Below are 21,192 nucleotides of genomic sequence, written 5' to 3'. Positions count from 1 at the left end.
AGCTAAGCAGGGTCTGACCTGGTTGCATATGAATGGGAGACTTGATGTGTGAGCACTGCAAGATATTCCCCTCAGGGGATGAAGCCGCTCTGGGAAGAGCAGAAGGTTTCAAGTTCCCTCCCTAGCTTCTCCAAGATAGGACAAGATTTTTTTATTATTATTTTTTAATAGGACAAGATTTTTTTATTGAACCAACAAACTACCAAAGCATACAGTACGTTGCCAAAGCACAATTATATACAAAGTGGTTGTTTGTACATCATATATCTATAAAGATTTACACACAAGGATTTGGAGACCCACAGGTTTATAAAGTATATGCAGGCAGTACTGTAACTCGGGGATGGGGGATTACAAGGCACATCAGGTAATCGGGGGTGGGGTGGGTGGGTTAGGGCTGAGATAGGACAAGATTTTTTTTTTAATAGGACAAGATTTTTTTATTGAACCAACAAACTAACAAAGCAAGAGATTCCTGCCTGCAACCTTGGAGAAGCCGCTGCCAGTCTGTGAAGACAATACTGAGCTAGACAGACCAGTGGTCTGACTTAGTATATGGCAGCTTCCTCTGTTCCTATCTGGTGCCAAAACAAGACAAGGAATCCGTCCCATTTCCCCTCCTCACAAAGCATTCTTCAATCTCTTTCCCACAATGCACTTGACCCTGCCACATTCCCCAGTCCTCCTTGCTCACTGTGTTTTCTCTCTCTGCCAGCAGCCTTATGTCTCAGTGGCCCAGCAGATGGCACCCCCAAGTCCCAGTGGCAGCAGCAACAACAACAGCAGCAGCAGCAGCAGTGGGCCAGGTGGCGGTGGTGGCGGCGGCGGCGGGGACCAGCTGAGCAAAACAAACCTGTACATCCGGGGACTGCACCCTGGTACCACAGACCAGGACCTTGTCAAGCTGTGCCAACCGTAAGCTACTAGGACAAAGATACGCGGAAGAGAGGTGTCAGATTTTGATGGGAGTCAAAAGATTCTGTGCCAGTGAGATATAGTGTATTGCCTCTGCACATGCTCAAGGGATTAGGGAACAATTTCATTCATTCATGGATTAGTAACTGGTTGAAGGACAGGAAACAGAGTGTAGGAACAAATGGACAATTTTTGCAGAGGAGAGATGTAAGAAGTGGGGTCTGCCAGGGATCTGTATTGGGAACCAGTACTTTTTAATTTATTCATAACTGATCTAGAAATTGGAGTAAGCAGTGAGATGGCCAGATTTGCAGGTGACACTAAACTGTTTTGGGTAGTGAAATCCAAAAGAGATTGCAAGGAGCTCCCAAAGGATCTCTCCAAACTGGGTGAGTGAGTACCAAATGGCCAATGCAGTTCAGTGTGTCAAGTGATGCACACTGCGGCAAGGAATCCCAGCTTCACATATGCACTGATGGGGTCTGAGCTGTCGGTGACTGACCAGGAAAAGAATCTTGGGGTCACGGAGGACAGCTCACTGAAAGTATTGACTCAGTGCACAGCAGCTGAGAACAAAAGCAAAGTTCATGCTTAGGAACATTAGGAATGGGATTGAAAATAAAACCGCCAATATGATAATGCGTTTATACAAATCTGTGGTGTGGCGACATTTGGAATACTGTGTACAGTTTGGTCAGCATGTCTCAAAAGGGATATTATAGAACTGGAAAAGGTGCAGAAGAGAGCAACCAAATTGATCAGGGGACTAGAGCACCTACAACATCTGAGGCTTTTTAATTTAGGTTACGAAGGGAAGACATGATAGAGGTTTATACTATTATACATGGTGTGGAGAGAGGGGTAGGGAGAGGTTCTTCTCTCTCTTTCACAACATTAGACCCCGGGGTCATCCCATGAAACTGATGGCCAGGAAATTTAGGACCAACAAAAGGAAGTATTTTTCCCCACACAGGGCATAATTAATCTATGGAATTCTCTGCCACGGGATGTGGTAGTGGCCACTAGCCTGAATGGCTTTAAGCAGGGATTAGACAAAGTCATGGAGGACAGGTCCATCAATGGCTACTAGTCTTGATGGCTCTACCTTCCTATTCAGAGACAAGATGCTTCTGAATACCCGTTGCAGGGGAGCCACGGCAGGAGATGGAGCATGCCTTCACCTCCTGGTTGTGGGCTTCCCAGAAGCATGGCTGGGCCACTGTTTAAAAGAGGATGCTGGACTACATTGGCTTTGGGTATGATCCAGCAATGCTGTTCTTACGGTCTTATGCTCATCTCCTTGGCAAAATCCTGAGAACCCCAACTGTAGAGGGGATGCTTTCATCATCCCCTCTAAATCAGGGGCTCTCAGAGGTATTGCATACAGAACAAGTACAGGTAGTATACAGCTTTCGGGGCTTGCACTTGTGATGTGGCCAGAAACAATTACATTAGATCCAGTAGGGCCTCATGTACCATCAGGAAGAGATTTTAGGGGAAGGTGAAAGGGACTCTGTAATATCCCAGGAATTGACAGTCAACACATGAAAGGGGAGGAGAAGGGGTAGAGCCCACAGGAGGTCCTGCATGTGGGACCTGGGGGTCATGAGAAGGAATCCAGCCATCACCCAAGTCTGGCCAAAGGAAAGAGCTGCAGGAAGCTCTGCTGCTGGCTGCAGACCTCCTACTGTCTCTTTGCTCCGCGGTCCCCCTCCCCATCTCCCTTCACTTCTCTCTCATTTTGTCCCACCCCATTAACTTGACTGGATCTGAGTCTCATGGTGGATGGGTAGGCTGGCACTCTGCCTCCTGGCCAGGAGAAGTGCAGATTCTTCTCGTCTCTCTGGGAAGGCCTACTTCACACGCAGGCATCTACCAAGCCGCTGGCCAGCACAGCAGTGGTGAGTGCCCCTAGCCGTCTGGCAAACAGGGTAGCTAGCACCACACAGATTTCCTCACCAGAGGTCTTGTCTCTAGGGCTATTTTTAAGAAAGTGAGCAACAGCAGGCATCTTTTCTGAGCAGCTGGAGAGGGCTCCCATGGTTTCTTACCATCTCTGTATCCCAGTGTAAATGACAGAAGACCTGATTATCCCTAAGCCCTGTGCCTATGCTCCAGAAAAGGATTGGGGGAAGAGAGGGGATTGGGGGCGGCCACAAATAATGGCTGGCTGGTGAATTAAGCCTAAGTTTGTGGATCCCTGTTCATACCAATGCTTTGAGGCAAGGATGAGGCCACCAACATGAGACTCTGTGTAAAAGGGAGAGCCTGAATGTGTGAGACGGTGACCCAGTTTGAGATCCTGCCACCACTCTGGTGTGAGATGGCTTCTTCTTGAACTATGCAAGTCTGTTTCCTGCCATCACCACTCTAAGGGATGTAAATGATCCATCACCAGAACTTCAGCATTTCCCACTGCTCTGGTCATGGGCTTTGCTTTCCCCCAGTGTTCCCTAAAACAGGGAATCTGATATTGTTGACTGCAATTCCCAGCATCCTCAGCTACAATGGCCTTTGGCTGGGTGTGCTGGGAGTTGTAGTCAATAACATCTGGGATTCCCTGTTGCAGGGAACACCTACTTATGGGCATCAGGGATACCCCTCATCTCTCTCTAATAATACCTCAGTCCTGACCGGCAAGAAGTGTCCCTTTGGTATCCTAGAGTAACCCAGTGAGATGATGTGAATAGTGTTCCCTGTAACTGCGAATCCTGGATGTTGTTGACTACAACTCCCAGCATCCCCTGCCAAAGGCCTTTGCGGCTGAGAATGCTGGGAGCTGTAGTCATTAGCATCCAGGAGTCCTTGTTACAAGGATCACGGGATGTGAAACCAGTTGTACCCCAAGGAAAGACTATTCAAAGGGAATCCTGGGGAAAGAGTGTTGTGGGGGTTCTTCTAGTGTGCGCGCGCGCACAATGCCTGGAGCTCTGTGTTTGCTTAGGGAAGACTGTGTATTTATACTCTCTGCCATGGTGTGCCCTGTCCCACTCCACCAGCTTTGCCTAAAGGAGACGGCGCCAGGCTATAGTATAGGGCTTGAAGCTCGGAGGCCAAGAGGGGCGGGTGGGCAGGGGGCCGTTCCACGCTCACCTCAGCTCACCCCAGCCTGGAATGCTGGATCCGGCCCCAAAGCCGCACTTGACAAACACGCCTGCTTCAAAACCAGGAATCTGACAGGGGTGAGTGTGAGGGAGGGGATCGGAGAGCGGACCAGATCTGCAAGCGGCTGCTGCTGCTGCTGCTGCTCTGAGCAGGGGGAGGAGGTGGGGAAGGGAACAGGGCTAGGAACTGAAAGCTGGCAGCAGCTGGGGGAGCTCTGAGTTGCATTCCAGATTTTGCCACTGCCTTGCAACCTTTGTGTGCAGTACCCCCCCCCAGTTCCCACAGCAGTCGCCCCTCCCTCCCTCCCCCCAGCCTCAGAGCCGTTGCCTGTGATCTGTCCCACTCTGCAACCCTGCAGCTGGACTCCCCTGTGTCCTGGCTGGGAGGCGCCAGGACTTTGCTGTTCTTGGCGCTGGTCGGATTTCCTGGGCTTGTCCCTCCCTGGGCAGGAAATCCTGCTCGGGGTGAGCAGGAAGCATTGGGGGTGGGGTTGGAGGGCAGCTGGGATGGACTCTGAAGCATTCAGAGCGGGGAGGCAGGGAGGAGGGTCAGACTCAGCTGGCTTTTTAAAACAGACCAGCCAGGTCTCTGTGGATGCAGTCACGTCACACTGGGTTTTGGTATTAGACTGAAGCCATTTAAGGCTGCAGTCCTCTGCACGCTTACTAGGGTGTAAAGTCCCACTGAACCCCGTGGAAAGATTTGGCTGCGAGTTGTTTTAAGTGATTGGGCCTGGAAGTACAGCTTCTCCTTGGGAGAAGGGGGTGGTTCTTTGCCCGAAGAATCAACCATTTTCATTGCTTCAGAGCATTCCATTTTTTTTAGGTGGTACTCACTTTTTAAAGATAAAAGTTGTCTTTATAGTGGTGCACTTTAAAATGTCATCAGGTGCTCTAAGAGGCATGGCCTAGTAGAGAGTTCAGCACATTATTTGCAGGATTGTGTGTGGTTTGGGAGGGAGAGACCTCAGACTTCCACATAAAGAAAACCTACATTCTAAAATCTTAATCCTGCAAATTTGCATGTATTAGATTACACTGTATAGTTTATTCTTCTGCTGCCAGCCATTTGGAAAGAATGAGGAGTCATCTAAACAGGGATCCTCAGTGTTGGGCCCCCAGATGTTCTTGGACTTCAACTCCCATAATCCCCAGGCCCAGTGGCCTTTGGCTGGGGATTATGGGAGTTGAAGTCCAAGAACATCTGGGGGCCCAACACTGAGGATCCCTGATTAGGACACTGAAGCCCCATCCCTCTTTCCTAGAAGGTTCTGTCAAGCTAATCTCTGGAGTCTGAGATTTCTCAGAGGGTTACTTGGACATTCTGAAACTTATCTTCACAGATGAGGACTAGGAACTTGTTCCTTTCCTTTTCCCCCCCATCTGGAACCTCAGGTTTTTAAAATTCTGCTGCTTCCCACCTTTACACAGTATGATCAATCAATCAGTTTTTATTACAGCCGTCGGCCAGCCAAGAGATAAAAACCAGAATAACAAATATAACTAATATACACAAATAGTGACTAATAATTACACAGTAATTAAAACACAGTAATAAAACAGTATACAAGCATCCAAGATAGATTACTTTAAAAACAGTAAAACAACTCCTAAAATTGAGACCTTAATCTCATAGCAATATAAAAAAATTTGGCCACCACAATTATGATCACAGATGTGCAGACTGCACAACGTTTGAGTGATATAGCATCGTATTCTAACAAGCCCGTGGCTGTTGCAGGTTCTATATCATGCCATGCAACACTCGCATACCGGCCTTCCACGTGTCTTACAAACAGGGCTTGTGCGGTGTTGTTACTGTTGGCAGTCTGGCAACCTCCCCACACATCTTCTGTCACCTGGATGACCTTCCTGACTCGCCTTTTGGAGCCCACCACCCCAGGTCATGGCTTAACTGCTCAGCATGGTTTAACTTTTGAATCTGTGTCCAGAGAGTCTGTGCAATGACTTGGCCAGTTCTCTTCCATATATTTCTCTCAATGGACACCTGTAGCATTTGAAGAGGAGCTCTGTATCTGGGAACCCACAGGGACCCTCAGGGACTATATGCTGGGGTTCCTTAATTGTTGGTGGCCCCTTGGCATGTGCCCGCAATGTGTGTACACGTTTGCTGGGAGAGGCACAGCAGCCAACTTGCTTGCCATGTAATGTGGGGATTGACCTGTAGTCAGGCCTCTACCCTGGAACTCTAGTTGCCAACTTTTTTTGGTGGTAGGGCTATTGTGCCTTTAACTGCCGCACAGTGGGAAGAAATGTTAACAGGGGAAGCTCTACCCGACATGGAGATGCAATGATGGTGGGGCGGGGTGAGGGGAGTGTTACTTAGGGATTTCTTTCTATTCTTCCAGGTTGTGGAATTGGAGAGGGGTTGGTTTCCAGGGTAGAGGGTGTGAATTCCAGTCAGGCTTTGATGTCTGGCAGCTCATGTTTTAGAAATTTATGGCTGTTTGAGAAGCTGTACAAGGGACTCTAGGAATCTACGTACACCTTTTTAACCACTACTTGACTTTGAACCCTGATTGGACTGCATGGTAGAGAAATAAGCATTTGCCATATTCCAGCCAGTTACTCTAGGAATTGTGTTAATTCCAGCACTTACTTGTGTGGCTTTTCTTCACCCATAGATATGGCAAAATTGTCTCCACCAAGGCCATTCTGGACAAAACGACCAACAAATGCAAAGGTAGGTCCAATTTTGTGTACATTTCCGCTTTGGGCTCTGTGAAGAATGTGTCCTGCAGTATATCAAAAAAACGTGTGTGGGGTTCATATCAGGCTGGGATGCCTGGGTTCTGTCTTTGGTTCCTGCGATAACAGCTTAGGAACTGGCGTGTTTCAGTTCCTCCTGCACCTCATTGCCTTTCTGCTTGGATCAGAATTCCACACCTCTCCCCTCTCCCAGAAGTTACCTTCTCCTACCCAAATGTGCAGCTCTGCAGTCTCAGAGATGCCTAACCCTGTAACCTAAGCAAGATCAGGAAAAGGGCGGGGGGATCAGAATTGGATTCTGGAGCCACGTTTCAGGGGGAGGACTGGTTCTGTCTGGGAAGTCCTCCTGTGGGGATGGGTTATCTGTGTGGGAAGGTGGTGCCAATGGGGGTGGTGGTGGTGTGGGAAGTTGCATTCCTGGCATGCCAGACATTGCTGATGGGGGAAGGAAGGAGGAGGAATATCCACCCAGAAGAGGGGAAGGGGAATCAGTGGCCCACATGGTTCCAGAGTGAGACGGACCCTCCCTCCTCCCCTTCCCTTCCCCTCCTGCCAGTGTTTGCTAACTAGGCAGGTAGTATTAGCTCATGATTGGTCCTGTGAGTTTGCACTGATCACAACAGCATGCTAGAAGGTGTGCTACTGTAGAATAACTGGGGTGGGGGGTGGGAATTAACATGAGAAAAGGGGTACACTCGGTCACGGAGTAGGGATTCTCTGCCATTGGACAGGTTCAGTAAGGGGTGTTAATCCAGAGTGCGAATCCTTTAAAAAGGAGTTTCTTATAAGAGGCAGCTGCTCTCTCTTAGGACCAGGCTCCTTCAGGTCTCTCCCCCGACCTTTTCTCTCCTTTAGGCTATGGCTTTGTGGATTTTGACAGTCCCACAGCAGCCCAGAAGGCAGTGACTGCACTCAAGGCCAGTGGGGTGCAGGCCCAGATGGCCAAGGTAAGAGCTGTAACCCAGCACTGGAGAGGAGGGATGGAAGGAGGGAGGACAGCCCCTGGGCTAAGACCATGACAGAGTTAAACAATTCCAGGCTGTAAAAACAGTCGGCTTCCTCCAACTTTCCCCAGCCTCAGCAAAACTTCCCCCAAGCCAATTTGCATGTGCGTTTGCCCATTACAGCCGTGACTTGGGAACGGCTTTCCTGTAGGCTCATCCCACAGCACTGCCGCATTGCTTCAAGGGCACCTTGACACCTCTGAAAGGGGTGCTGACGTGATGGTTCTGGTCCTGTTAGTTGTGAGCAGCCTCCACAAGCGTCTGTGTCCGGAGCGTCCTGTCAGAAGCGGAGTTTGACACTCCACTCGCCATGCGTCCAGGCAACCATTTTGCCCTGAGCAGAGCAAGGATAGCAGCCCACCTTCTAACTGACTCACACTTCCATTGCCGTGCCTTTGTGCAGCAAACAGGGCACCCTGGGGTTACGCTCTTGTTTCCTACAGCCCACACATAGACAGCTTGCTCTCACGGCTATAACCTGGGTGGGACAAGAGGCCTAGCTAGCTCACTCCTGATTTTTGATGGAGTGCGAGTACAAATCTAGGCAGGAGGAAGGGGAAGTGATCCTGTGGGAGCATCATCCTGGGTAGAAGGGTTTTCCCTCCTACTTCATGCAACAGCTGGGTACAGCTGCTGGGTAGGATGGTGCCACCCCACCCAGTGTGAGACTCCCACACAATCACTTTCTCCTCCTCCTACCTAGAGTTTTACTCACACACGATCACCAGCTCCCAAAGCTGGGTAGGGCACTCGGCCCACCCAGTTTATCGTCATTGGAACAAGTGTGGGTGATGGACAGGCGTGCGCTTTCATCTTTTAAACACCTGGCTTTGAAAGCCTCGAGTGGGCCCGGCTTGCCAGACATGTGCATGCATCTGTCTTAGCCACACGGTGTGCTTGCTGTGAGGATTGCTGGTCTATGTGCAGCAAACGCAGCTGCCATGTAAAATGTGGAGCTGCCCCTCTTCTGCTGCCAGACTTGTTATCCTTAATCTTAGGCCCTTCTGATACGCCTACATCCCAAGCTTCAGCCTCCCTCGCCCGCTGTCCCACCAGTGGGTTTGTGAATGGGGCTGCCCAGAGTACAAACGGGGACCCCTGGCTGATTTCTGGGTTCGGAGTCTTCCTTGTGTTGAGGGTGGGAAATGGCTAGGGTCATGAGCCGAGGCAGGCTACGAATTGGGGGAGTGAAGGGGCGGTCTGGAAGGAATGAGTCCCCAGGGATGGGATGGACGGTTGCTAGGCAACAGCCTGACTTCCTTGTTTCCATAGCAACAGGAGCAGGATCCTACCAACCTCTACCTTTCAAATCTGCCCCTGGGCATGGACGAGGCTGAATTGGAGTCGATGCTGAAGCCATTTGGACAAGTCATCTCCACACGCATTTTGCGCGATGCCAGTGGCACCAGTCGGGGAGTTGGCTTTGCCAGGTCAGCACTGGGGCAAGCGGGGGCAGGATGGGCTTTGTTGTTCACAGGCATGCTCCCTTGTGTTGCAGTCCTTGCCAGGGTGTGGATCCTCTCTTGGGTGATTACTCTTGCACAAAGGTAGCCTGGCGCAGGCATGTCCATGCGCTTCTCACAGAACCATGGGTTCAATTGTCCTTGCCAGCATGCCCCTCTGCTTTCCTCAGGACCCTAAGTGAGTTGCCTCCCTAGGGATCAGCAGCACCTCACACTGATCCGGGAGGCCTCCTGGCCCATGCTCCTTAGTCCAGTCATTTGTTTCCACTAGGGCATCTACCCAGACACTGGCTTGGAGACATGCTCCCTTGTGCATGCAGCATTTGCAGATGTGCTGGCATGTTCAGACCCACCTTCTTCGGATTGGGGGATACTTGCAATCATCTATGGGGGATCTAGCCAAGAGCCATTTGGTAAAAGGGGGGGTGGGGGAGGGGTTTATTCATTTGTTTCCATCTGTATCCTGGCCTATCCCTAGGGCTTAGTGTGGGTCACACAAATTTGGTTCTTGCTTGCTGAGTTGGACCACAGGGGTTCATGAACCAGCAGGCGTGGACTACTGCAGTTTTCCTTGCCTCTTCCCCTTCAGAGCCTGCTGCCCAGTGCCGACCTAGACCTTACATTCAGTGCAGATATTCGCATCCAAATGTTGAGTTTTCCACCCCCACCCCTCTGGCCGTATCCTTGATTGGAACTCCTTGACTGAGAGGGGCCAACTCGTTGTGCGTTTGCCCTTGGCGTGGGTCGCAGATGGGAAAATCCACCCCATGATGGCCCAGACTCACCCAGGAGACACCACAAAACAAGGGGACTCATTGAAGGGATGCCGATCCCTGTAATGGGTGTGACGTCTAGTCTGGCTCTTGGGGAGGGTCGTGAATCAGGGTGATGAGGCTTGCAGTCGGACATCTGCTTGTGGGAGAGTAGGAGGGGCGTGGCCCCATCTCAGTAAGGCAATATGAAGGGTTCGGCGAAGGCCGCAAATATGGGCATGGTTAGGGTCCCACTGAATGCATGTTGTGGTTGAGGCTGACTGGGGTGGGGGTGAGCCTCTGTGAGGGAATGCCAGTAGGGGAAGCAGCGTAGTCTTTTCACCTCAGGTGGCAACAGGCCATCAGCTGTGTACATTGTCTTCCCTAAAGGCCTCCAGGCTCCATGGCTAGGCGTTTGTCAGATGGTAGAAGTTCTCTCACACAGACTTACCCTGAGGCCAGGATGTTCCTCAGCTGCTCACACACCTTGCAGCCAGCTTGATCCCCACAAACTCTCCTTCAAATAGTGAAGTCCTTCTCTTGTGCAGCCTTGCAATGCCCCCTGCTGCCAGGCTGCCATTTCTCACCAGATAAGGCCTGATTCCTTGTGGGGGGGGGGCTTTTCTCATGATCAGCATGCCTGAGGAGGGCCACTGGGTTTGCATTGTTCCCTAGGGTGGAAGCAGGGGCAGTTGAGCGCTCCTTAACTGTTCATTCCTGGGAGCCCTGGACTTGTATCATTTCTGGTGAAAGGGGAGAAAAATTAGGGCAGGCCTACTCGGGGGCAGCTGCTCATGTCCTCCTCTGCTTTCCAAGCCTCTCCTCATACTCCTTCCACCTGGGCTGCTGGAGCCATCAGTTACCCTCTGCCCTGCCACTGTGGGAGTGTATCCCTCAGGCGTTTAAGGCTTGCGGGGACCATGAGGCGGTGATCCCTGCAGGAGATCCACGTGTGCAGTCATCAAAGCGCAGCAGGATGGAAACCCAGGGCAACATTGGGGCAGCTCCTTGCAGCCATAGAGATGCCTGTGACCGCCAGGCGAGGGTCATTACTCACCACAAGGGCCCAAGTGTGCCTTCCATTCCAAGACTGAACAGATCGCAGTTGCTCTTTGTGCTCTTCAGGCCAGTCACAGTAGGAGGTTTTGCACTCTTCGATTCGGTTTTAAAGGTGCTCCTATGGAAATGCTACCTGGGGGCATGACTTTTCCAAGTTGGATCTGTGAGGCTCAAGCTCCTGTTTCCTCCTCTTGGATTAGATTTTGAGACATGGGCAACCAGTTCCTGTGTGGCTTGTCCATATGGGTGTGCTCACATAATTGCTTTTAAACTGTGAAACACAGAGCACAAGTGGTACAGTAGAAAAACTCCCCTGGCAGCTCAATTTTAGGGATGGTGGCAGCCGTCCTTCTGCTCACCCCTCCCGATTCAGGGCTCCTGTACATGACAAGCAGAAATTCAGCACATTGGGACTTCCCCGTCCCTGCTCCTATGCGAAGGAGAAAGTGTTGCCTTAGGAGACCTGCCTGCCACATAGCAGGGTGGAATGCTGACACGTCGGCACAGATGCCCTGCCAGAAGAAGGGAACAACCCTTCGCAATGGGCGACGAGAGGTCTTCATGTCATGTATTAAGATGTGGCGTCCCTCAGGGGGCTGTTCTCTCGCCCTTGCTGTTCAGTATTTATATGCGGCCTTTAACAAAGCTGGTGAGGAGTTTTGGGCTAGGGTGCCATCAAAATGTGGATGACACTCAGCTTTTTCTGCTGATGGATGGCAGGGCTGAGGTCACCATAGCCCAGCTGACCAGGTGCTTGGAGGCGGTCGTAGACTGGCTGAAGCAAAGGCATCTACAGCTTCATCCGGATAAGACTGAAATTCTGTGGCTAGGCCCAAAGAGGTCAGGGGGGAGTTTCCAATTACCAACCCTTGATAGTGCTTGTTTGAGGCCTCAGCCTACAGTGAAGAGTCTGGGTGTGATTCTTGATACCTCTTTGAATATGGAGGCTCAAATCATGGAGGTCACTCGAAACGCCTTTTTTCAGTTATGCCAAATACGGCAGCTAGCCCCTTATCTGTCCCCTCTGGATTTGGCCACTGTGATCCATATGATGGTCACTTCTAGGTTAGATTACTGCAACTGGCTTTATGTGGGGTTGCCACTGTGCCTAACTCAAAGATTACAACTGGTGCAGAATGCAGCAGCCAAGGTCCTTACTAAGGTGCCTTGGCGAGCACGTTTGACACCTTTGCTCATTCAGCTGCACTGGTTGCTGGTTGAGTCCCGGGTTAGGTTTACGGTATTAACTTTAACATTTAAAGCCCTACACGGTATGGGCCCTCCATACCTCCAGGACCGCCTTGTTCGATATGTCCCTCTCTGGGTCCTGAGATCGGCCACAAGTAATACCTTGGTGATCCCTGACCCTAGCAGGGGCAGAGCCACTATTGGGCCAACGGGTTCAAAGAACTTGGGCTGGTGGCCAATCAGGGGCCGCGAGAGCAGCCCCGACACACACCCCGCGTCTGATGTCAGACATGGGGGCGGTAGTTTAGCTCCTGAGCGGGGGCCGCGCGGCCTCTTCGGGAGCTAAACAAAGGCTGGCGCTGCGTTCGCAGCACCAGCCAGGAGCGGCTCTTCCCTGCAAAGGCAGGGAAGAATTGCTCCTGGCTGCGTGCTGCGAATGCAGCACCAGCCTAACTAGCTCCTGAAGGGGCCGTGCGGCCCCTTCAGGAGCTAAGACTGGTGCTGCCTTCGCAATGCAGCCCAGAAGAGCCGCTCCTAGGCTGCACTGCGAACGCAGCACCAGCCTTCGTCTAACTGCCGAAGGGGCCGCGTGGCCCCTTCAGCAGTTAAGCTGCTGCAGCTGCAGCTGATCCCGAACGGAGCCTCAAGGCTCCGTTCGGGAGCCTGACCACGCCCCCGCATCTGATGTCAGATGCGGGGGCGTGGCTATCCCCTGCATCTGATGTCAGACGCAGGGGGCGGGGCTATCGGGGCACCCGCCCACCGCGGCCACACACAGGCCGCCGGCGAGCTAGCTACGCCCCTGGGCCCTAGGGATATTAAACTGCAATCAACGAGAGCCAGGGCCTTCTCAGTGTTGGCCCCGGCTCTTTGGAACAGTCTCCCGGATAATATCAGAGCTCTTCATGATCTGTTGGCTTTCCATAAGGCATGTAAGACTGAAATGTTCCGTCAGGTGTTCAGTCGCTGAGATAGCTGGTCGTAGAGTGATCTTGTAATCCATGGTTACTATGTCATGTGGAATGAGTACTGTATGGGTTTGGGGTTATGACGTTATGCAAGATGTATTTTATAGAATTTTGTTGCTGTGTATGTTATTGCTTGTAAGCCGCCCTGAGTCCTATGGGAGTAGGGTGACATATAAATCTAAATAAATAAATACATAACCCTCAGCCTCCCAACAGGTGATCAGGAGGCAGGCGGCCTACAGTCTTGCTGTAAGCTCAGCCCTGCCATCACCACCCACGGAGGTGCAACTCCTCCCCGCCTCCACCCTTCTGCTTCAGTTATTGTTTCTTTCCACTTCTTCCCCAGGATGGAGTCCACAGAAAAGTGTGAAGCTATCATCACCCACTTCAATGGCAAATATATCAAAACACCCCCAGGGGTCCCAGGTAAGGAGTGCTGCGGCTGGGTGTGGGGTGGCTGAGGGAAGGCTTGGCAACCAAAACAAAAGTCATAGCAGGGTGTATGGACTATGCTGGTGGGGGCTGGGGCGGGAGGTTTTTATGGTTGCCCAGCAACCACCAGGGGGCTAACCATAGAGATCAGAAAAAGACTAAGAGTGGCATGCCAGCCTGGATTTCTGTACTAGATGGAACACCACTGTTGGCGATGATGGCAGCTGCTGGATGCGGGCAAGAGCGGTGCTCTGTCCCTGCATCGCTATGGTGAGAGCGCCAGCATTGGCCGTCAGAATGGCAGCCAGTTCAGTTTAACCCTGGGTGTGCCAATGAGGATGATCGTGGGACCGTATCCACACGGGGCCAACAGACTCTCTTGGATCAAACTGGAAGGGGCTGAGTCCACCCTGCTGCCCCCTTAGCAACTGCAAAAGGGTTAATTTGGACCGACTCTGCGCCAGATCTCAAAATAAGCCTCTGGTTCGAGGAGCCATGCCCTATGGTCTAAAGGCTGCAAGGATGGTTTCTGGGGCATACTCTCCCCCAGAAATAAATTTTAATTACCTCTTCGAACCAGAAGAACACCTGGAGAGGGGATGACACGAGTGTGTGTGTGTGTGTGTGTGTGTGTGTGTGTGTGTGTGTAGACGATGGGGTGGAGTAACTTCTCCATGGAGAAGAGAAAATGTTTAGGACCAGCAGCCAGGGCAGTCGAGTTAATGGCTCCCAGACAGTGCAGTGAGCCACTTGACAGGTGAGCCTCGCTGCTTCTGAGCCCCTTCAAACCTCACGGGTGAGGCTTGAGAAGACAGGGAGGCTCCATGGCTACTAAGGAGTGTGTCCTCGCTCTCCCGCTCCTACTCCCTTTATTCCCATTGAGGGACACGGCAGGAGGGTGAGGAGGCACACCTTCGTAGTCGCAAAGCCTCCTCACTCTGCAAGCTGAGGTTTAAGGGGGCTCCAAAGCAGCAAGCTCATCCGCTGCTGAGACAGGCGGCTTGTTGTGCGGCATATGAGCCAAATGGGATTGGTGGAAGAGACACAGCCCGAGCTGGCTGCTGCTTCTGTTAGAGGTCAGCACAACGGGTAGGGCAGATTGGTGAGGGTTAATCAGGGCCAGAGCTATGAGAAAGCTTGGGCATGGGCATGTGTGTGCATGCGCCATCTGCATGTCAACTAAATGGGAAAGAGGTGGCCTTTAGGTTGGGAGTGAAGTGCTTTGGCGTTGCTGGGACTGAAGACTAAAGAGCAGCCCAGGTCTTCTCCAAGTCCAAGAGAGAGTCTCCCTGCTAGCCTCACCTTCTCCCTCTCCTTGCAGCACCTCCGGATCCATTGCTTTGCAAATTTGCTGATGGCGGCCAGAAGAAGCGCCAGAATCAGGGCAAATATGTGCAGAATGGACGGGCTTGGCCACGAGAAAGTGATACGGTAAGTGGCGGCGGGGGCGGGGGGGCAATAGGAAGGAGGAGGGCTTCAGCAACCACCGAGGAAGGAGCATTCACTGTCTGCTGGCCCACCATGGGCTCAGTCAGCCTCCTGGTTTCACTTTTTGCAGCTTGTCTAGAGCTGCAAGAACAGGGTAGTGGTCATGCACCTGGCAAGGCTACTGGTGCCTGGCAAGGCTACTGGTGCAAGAGCCCCTGGTGGCGCAGTGGTAAAACTGCCGCCCTGTAACCAGAAGGTTACAAGTTCGATCCTGACCAGGGGCTCAAGGTTGACTCAGCCTTCCATCCTTCTGAGGTTGGTAAAATGAGTACCCAGAATGTTGGGGGCAATATGCTAAATCATTGTAAACCGCTTAGAGAGCTCCGGCTATAGAGTGGTATATAAATGTAAGTGCTATTGCTATTGCTATTGCTATTTGTAGATGCGGCTGGCAGGCTGCATTTGGCTTGGTGAGCCACAGGTTGCACAGGCCTGGGTTAGAGCTGGAAAGTTCTCTTTAATGGGGTTGGCTGCCTGGACCAGTTTTCCTGCCAGGTAGGCTGTGGACCCCATCTTTCCACTAGTGAAAGCAAGATTTACAAGATAGCAGTACGAAAGAAAGAAGCCATTCCTGATTGGTTGGGATCCTGGTGGGTTGGGGATCCTGGTGGGATCAGGTTGGGATCCTGGTGGGTCAGACTGGAGGACGTGGTTTCATCTACGTATTTATTTATGAATCATATTTCTAGACTGCCTGACGTGAGCATCCCTAGGTAGTGTTCGTATGAACTAGCCCTTAATCTGTCTGATATTTCCATGCAGGGTGGGATGACCTTGACCTATGACCCCACAACGGCGCTACAAAATGGGTATGTTCCTTCTGCCTCCCTTGTGCCTTCACATCCTACTCAAGCCGATTGGAACAGACTGTCCAGTCATGGCTGTGAAAGAGACCTAGCAGAATAACCTGTGCATGTGAGCATAGGGGAAAGGGTGTACATCTCTGTGCAGGGCTTTAACTCTTTCTTCCATTGCTCTCCACCACTGCAGGTTCTACACAACGCCCTACAGCCTGGCTCCTAATAGGATGATTGCCCAGACTGCACTCTCCCCTTATCTCCCATCACCAGTCTCCTCCTACCAGGTACCTGTCCCCTAATACTGATGAAGGCAGCCTAGGACCTGTGCCGCCATGACAGATGAGATGGAGGAAGGAAACAGCTCTATGGGGAATTGCCAGGAGGTGGAGGGTTGAGTGTGTGCCTTTCGGCCTCTGTACATATGGATGGATGCATGCATTTGTTTCTAGACTACAAAGATCATAGCAACATTCCATGGAACAATTGCTTTAGAGAGAGATGCAGTAGACCCTTCGTGGGTTTCGCTTGCACAGTTTTGACCTTTCATGAGTAACTTCCTGGCATACAAATTTAGTTATTAGGAGGGGGGTGATTTTAGTCTTTGGCAGGGTTTCCCAGTTAGGATAAACCCTTTAGGTTTTAGATCCTCAACCCCATAAATGACAGGGATGTGCACGGACCGCGGAGGTGCGGTCTGATGCCAGGGGTGTGTGTTGCTTTAAGGGCGGGGGGTGTACTTGCCCCTCCCACCGCTTTCCCCCCTCTGGCGCTCCAGTTTTAAGCAAAATCTTCGGGGCAGCAGCAGTCCTCCCTGCCCCCCCCGCCCCCTTCTTGTTTGCAAAATGCGGAAGTAACTCCCGCGCATGTGCCTGCCGCCGCATGCGCATGCGCCACACATGTCACAGTGATGTGCGTGATGTGTGCGGCTGCAGGCGCATGCGCGGAAGTTACTTCCGCATTTTGCAAACAAGGGGACAGGAGTGGCAGGGAAGACTGCTGCCGCCCCAAAGATTTTGCTTAAAACTGGAGCGCCAGAGGGGGGAAAGCGTTGGGAGGGGTAAATACACCCCCCCCGCCCTTAAAGCAACACCCCCCTGGCGACGATCCGTCGGACCACCGGACCAGCAAATCGGTTCACAGGCCACCAAAATGGCCTGCGAACTGGTTCGTGCACATCCCTAGTGAATGAACAGCCCAGGCCACTTCTCAGATGAGACATGACTGCAGGGTTGGGATTTAAAAGTTAAAGGGGTTATCCCCAAGCCTGCAGTCGCTTTTCTGTAGTGAGGTTGGGAATTTAAAAGTTAAAGGCACTAGTGTAGTGACATATACAGTGACCCATGGCTAGATTTTGGCTGCCCTTGCTACCACCAGCCTCCACCCACTCACTACCCGGTGACACACTTGCCTCTACAGCTGCCTGCATGCCTCTCCAACTTCTCTCTGCTGGCAAAGAGCCTGCATGTGGGCTAATGACATCATTGCCTGGCATGCAGAGGCAGAGCCACCATTGAGTGGTAGGGTTCAAAGAACTCGGGCCGCCAATCAAAAGGGCTACCGGAGCCCTCCTTGGGTGTGATGTCACGCACAAGCGGGGCATGGCCCAATCACCAGAGGGCCGTCCCAGCCCTCTGGATTGCATTCCCAGCCAGAAGGGAAATAAATGCAGCCAGCCAGCCAACTCTGGCTGGAAATGAGCTCTGGGGAGCTCGCATGGGCTCTCCAGAGCCCTGGCCACTCCCCTTTTGCATGTGTCATTGAGCGTACGAATGTTACTGGCGCGTGCCCAGGGGGCGGAACATGGGCTGCCAATCTGCTGGCTACACCACTGCTGGCATGTGTCAGCGGTGGCGTCATTAGCTTGCATGCCAGCTCTTTATACCAGCAGCGACAAGGACTGAGGGAGGCATGCAGGCAGAGGCTAGCAGTGGCAGCAACACCCCGGGCCTGGGCCCCATTGGGCAGCCTGTTTCCATTGCGCACAGTCACCCAGTGGTGACCGCCCCTGCTTAAAGGGCCCTATCCCAGGAACCTAGCCCCATTTTCCAGGTCAGCTGTATTAACTTTTATGGACCGTTGCTTCCGCAATATTCGAGGGTTTCCTGTACTGAGAGGTGGCCTGCCCCAATTGGAGAGGCTCCTGGGAGGTAAGCAGGTGCTGTGAGGAGGTTTCAGCCCTCCTCACTTGTGCACGCCTTTTGCTCTAGCAAGAGCTTTGTGAGTGAGTGAGGCAGATCTGGGTTTGAACCAATGGGTCTCCTGCTCTCATCACATCGGATTTTGCCTGAAGTGTGTGAGCTGTGAACCAGGCAATCCCTGGTTCAGAGCTCAGCTTAGCCTCACACTTCCTCGGGGGCCTCAGGCCAGCCACTCTTTCTCAGCCCCTCCCTAAGTAGTGATATGGGGGATATGAACACTGACCTACCTTCCAGGTCTGTTGTAAGCATGGTTGAGAGAATATGTATCTCTATGCAATATGCAGTATCGAAGCTCAAAAGGATTATCCCTGCACTCTTCTTCCTAGGTTCACAGCCCGTCGTGGATGCACCATCAGTCGTACCTCATGCAGCCCACGGTGAGACCCCCTCCTCCCAAACTGTCCACCTGGAGTCCAAGGGTATTTTCACAAGCGATTTTGTGGCATGCTATCACTTGTGAATGCAGGGTAGAAAGCAGGAGAGCCTGTCTTCCATCAGATGTATATCTCAGTTTTATTTCCTAAATGCAAGAAATGCCAAAAGTGGTTTAAGCCTCTTTTGAGAAGATGGCCTGTCCCTTGAAACTCTTGCCCCACTCTGGTCTAGGATGCTAGAGTATTCCCCACTGCACACACAACTCAGAAGCGACAAAGGCCAGAGTGGAGGTCGAGACATCTCCTGTCTTGCATTAACAGCACAATCATTGGCATTTCCTGTTCACTACATCTCACTTTCAGAAAACCATGCAGGAATCTTCTGAGGTCATTTCCTAAGTAGCCTGCCCTTTGGGAAATGGAATTATTTGGCACCAGAGTCCTCTGCCATGAATTGCCCCTAGTCCAGCTATCCTTTACCAACACATCCCTTCCTTCATTGCTCCACCTCTCTCTCTCTCTCTCTCCACCCCCCCCCGTGTTGTTGCTGAGCAGGGGACAGTACTGACACCTGCTATGGACCATGCGATTTCCATCCAGCCCACCTCCATGATGGGGCCGCTAACCCAGCAGCTGGGCCACCTGTCCCTCAGTAGTGCTGGCACGGTAAGGATGCTTTTTCCTCCTCGCACTCCCCTTCTCTGTGAGACTTGTGCCCGTCCTGCCTGTGACCCTTTTGATCTCTCCTCTTCCTCCATTCTTCCAGTATATGCCAGCGGCAGCAGCTATACAAGGAGCCTACATCCCCCAGTACACACCTGTGCCTTCCTCTAGCGTTGCAGTTGAGGTAAGAACCCCTCTCGGCTTTTCCCACTTGTACTTGCCTGCGCCATGATATACTGAAAATATATTTGTTTGAGCTGAATGTATGACAGCGACACTGAGACAGGACAGCAGGCATGTAATCCAGGGCTGCACAACTTCTGCCCTCCAGCTGCTTTTGGACTACAGCTCCCATAATTCCCAGCCACAGTGGCCAAGAGTCAGGAATTATGGGAGTTGTAGGCCAGCATCTGTAGGAGGGCCGAAGTTGTGCAGTCCTGGTTTAATCCATGCCCCTGAAGAAGAATCACTGACTTGACAGATGTTGGGCTCAGTCAAATAGAACTCAGCACACCATTACTGAGATGCCTGTTCTTGTGGTCTTTGCCTCAATGTCTTCCCTCTTTTCCTTCACTGATATATACCCTGCCACGCTACCACCATTGGGTTGCGTGATGTACCTTTTTATGCAGGGACTTTTTATCTTGCACAGCAGGGGTGGTCAAGCCGGCTCGAACTGGTTTGGCTCAAAGGCTCAACCTTGAACCAAACCAAGCCTGGTTCAGCTTGAGGTTTAGCCAAACCGGTTCGAGCCCAATTCGAACCCAATTCGCATTACAATATTTTTTTTTAAAAGGTGACCCATTGCCTCTGAGATTTTGGAGGCCTCAGGGGGTGCTGCAGTGGCCTAGGGAGATCTCTGGCAGCTCCCCTCCCCCTGCTGGTCTCCACCCAGGCTGTTCTGGCCCCTTTGGGGGCTGTTTTGAGCCTGCGTGTGCACACGGCTGCCATTATTTTGGGCTGCCATGCATGCGCTCTAGCCATCTGCATGACCCAGGTCATGCAGATAGCCAGAGTGCATGTGCCCCCCCCCCCCCACAATGGTTGCCATACATGCATACCGGGCCGAATCGACCTGGTGGGGGAGGCCAGTGGGGTGAGGGGGAGCTGCCGGAGAGCCTCCCATGGCCACTGCACCGTCCCTCAAGGCTACCAAAGTCTCAGCGGTGCTAAGTCACCATTTTTTAAAAACAATTTTTCTGCCCCACTCGTGCCAGGCCTGAATCACTTCAACCACGAACCAAACCGGGACTGGCTCCGGTGTGCACAAAACCGAATCGGGTTCAGCGCGAGTCTGATTCGATTCAAGACAAACCGAGTTTTCCAGTTTTTTGCTCACCCTTATTGCACTGTTTGTGTATGTGTGCTTGAAGCCCTCAGAGATGGGCCAGTAGGAGATGGATGGGGAAATCCAGGTTTCACGCTCTAGTCCATGTCTTCTGAATCGTCTCCCCAGCCACAATGAAAAAAGACAGTGTTTGTGTGCATGGGAGGAAGGAAGCTTGATTCCTGGATCCCACCGCCACTATTGTCAGGACTTTTCAGACCTTGGTGAAATTTTCTTCCCCCTACCGCCCTCTAGCTTTAGGAAACATAAAATATGCCTCCCGCCAAATCTCCCACCAGGCCACCTTGAGTAGCCTAGGGCCTGGTTTTGAGCCGAGCAAGGACTGGAGGGCCAGCAACACTGGAGTAGCGAACTGCTTCACTAAGGCTAAGGGCCCTTTCACCCTCTGCTCCCCAGTGAGGGCAGCACTGGAGGCTGTCACAGCATTTCCTCCTCCTTTTGTCTGTGGGTGAGCCAGGACATAGGCAAGTGGGAGTCGGCAGCTGAGTCCCACCATAATAAGGGGAAGGCTCTGCCCAAGCATCTGCCGCTGTTGACCTCCTGAGGGAGAAAGATGAAGAGCCCTTGGTCTGTGTCTCAGCTTGTGCTGGAGAGAGCTCAACGACACGGGGAGGGGGCAGGCTGTGCTTGGGATCAGGGCAGCTCCAGAAGCCCGACGGAGCTCCCAGTTCCTCTCGCCCGAGTCGGAGTACTTTAAGCTTTTGAA

General features: G+C 52.1%; 1 protein-coding gene across 13 annotated transcripts in view; it reads left to right on the top strand.

Moving 5' to 3' along the window:
• Window positions 1-21,192, top strand: part of RBMS2 (RNA binding motif single stranded interacting protein 2) — a 97,506-nt gene that overhangs the window by 65,731 nt on the left and 10,583 nt on the right. For 8 of the 13 annotated variants that reach the window (XM_053301556.1, XM_053301555.1, XM_053301558.1 and 5 more), the window contains 11 exons: window positions 719-915; window positions 6,665-6,723; window positions 7,605-7,696; window positions 9,026-9,183; window positions 13,530-13,609; window positions 14,937-15,046; window positions 15,866-15,912; window positions 16,094-16,187; window positions 18,428-18,478; window positions 19,031-19,141; window positions 19,242-19,322. In XM_053301556.1, coding sequence (XP_053157531.1) covers window positions 719-915; window positions 6,665-6,723; window positions 7,605-7,696; window positions 9,026-9,183; window positions 13,530-13,609; window positions 14,937-15,046; window positions 15,866-15,912; window positions 16,094-16,187; window positions 18,428-18,478; window positions 19,031-19,141; window positions 19,242-19,322 — 1,080 coding nt within the window. Of the gene's footprint in view, window positions 1-715; window positions 916-6,664; window positions 6,724-7,604; window positions 7,697-9,025; window positions 9,184-13,529; window positions 13,610-14,936; window positions 15,047-15,865; window positions 15,913-16,093; window positions 16,188-18,427; window positions 18,479-19,030; window positions 19,142-19,241; window positions 19,323-21,192 lie in introns of all 13 variants that reach the window. The other 5 variants (XM_053301559.1, XM_053301563.1, XM_053301552.1 and 2 more) reach the window with 2 other exon arrangements.

The sequence above is a fragment of the Hemicordylus capensis genome, chromosome 2 (genome assembly GCF_027244095.1).
Source record: "Hemicordylus capensis ecotype Gifberg chromosome 2, rHemCap1.1.pri, whole genome shotgun sequence".
Lineage (NCBI taxonomy): Eukaryota > Metazoa > Chordata > Lepidosauria > Squamata > Cordylidae > Hemicordylus > Hemicordylus capensis.
This window is presented reverse-complemented; position numbering and strand designations above follow the sequence as displayed.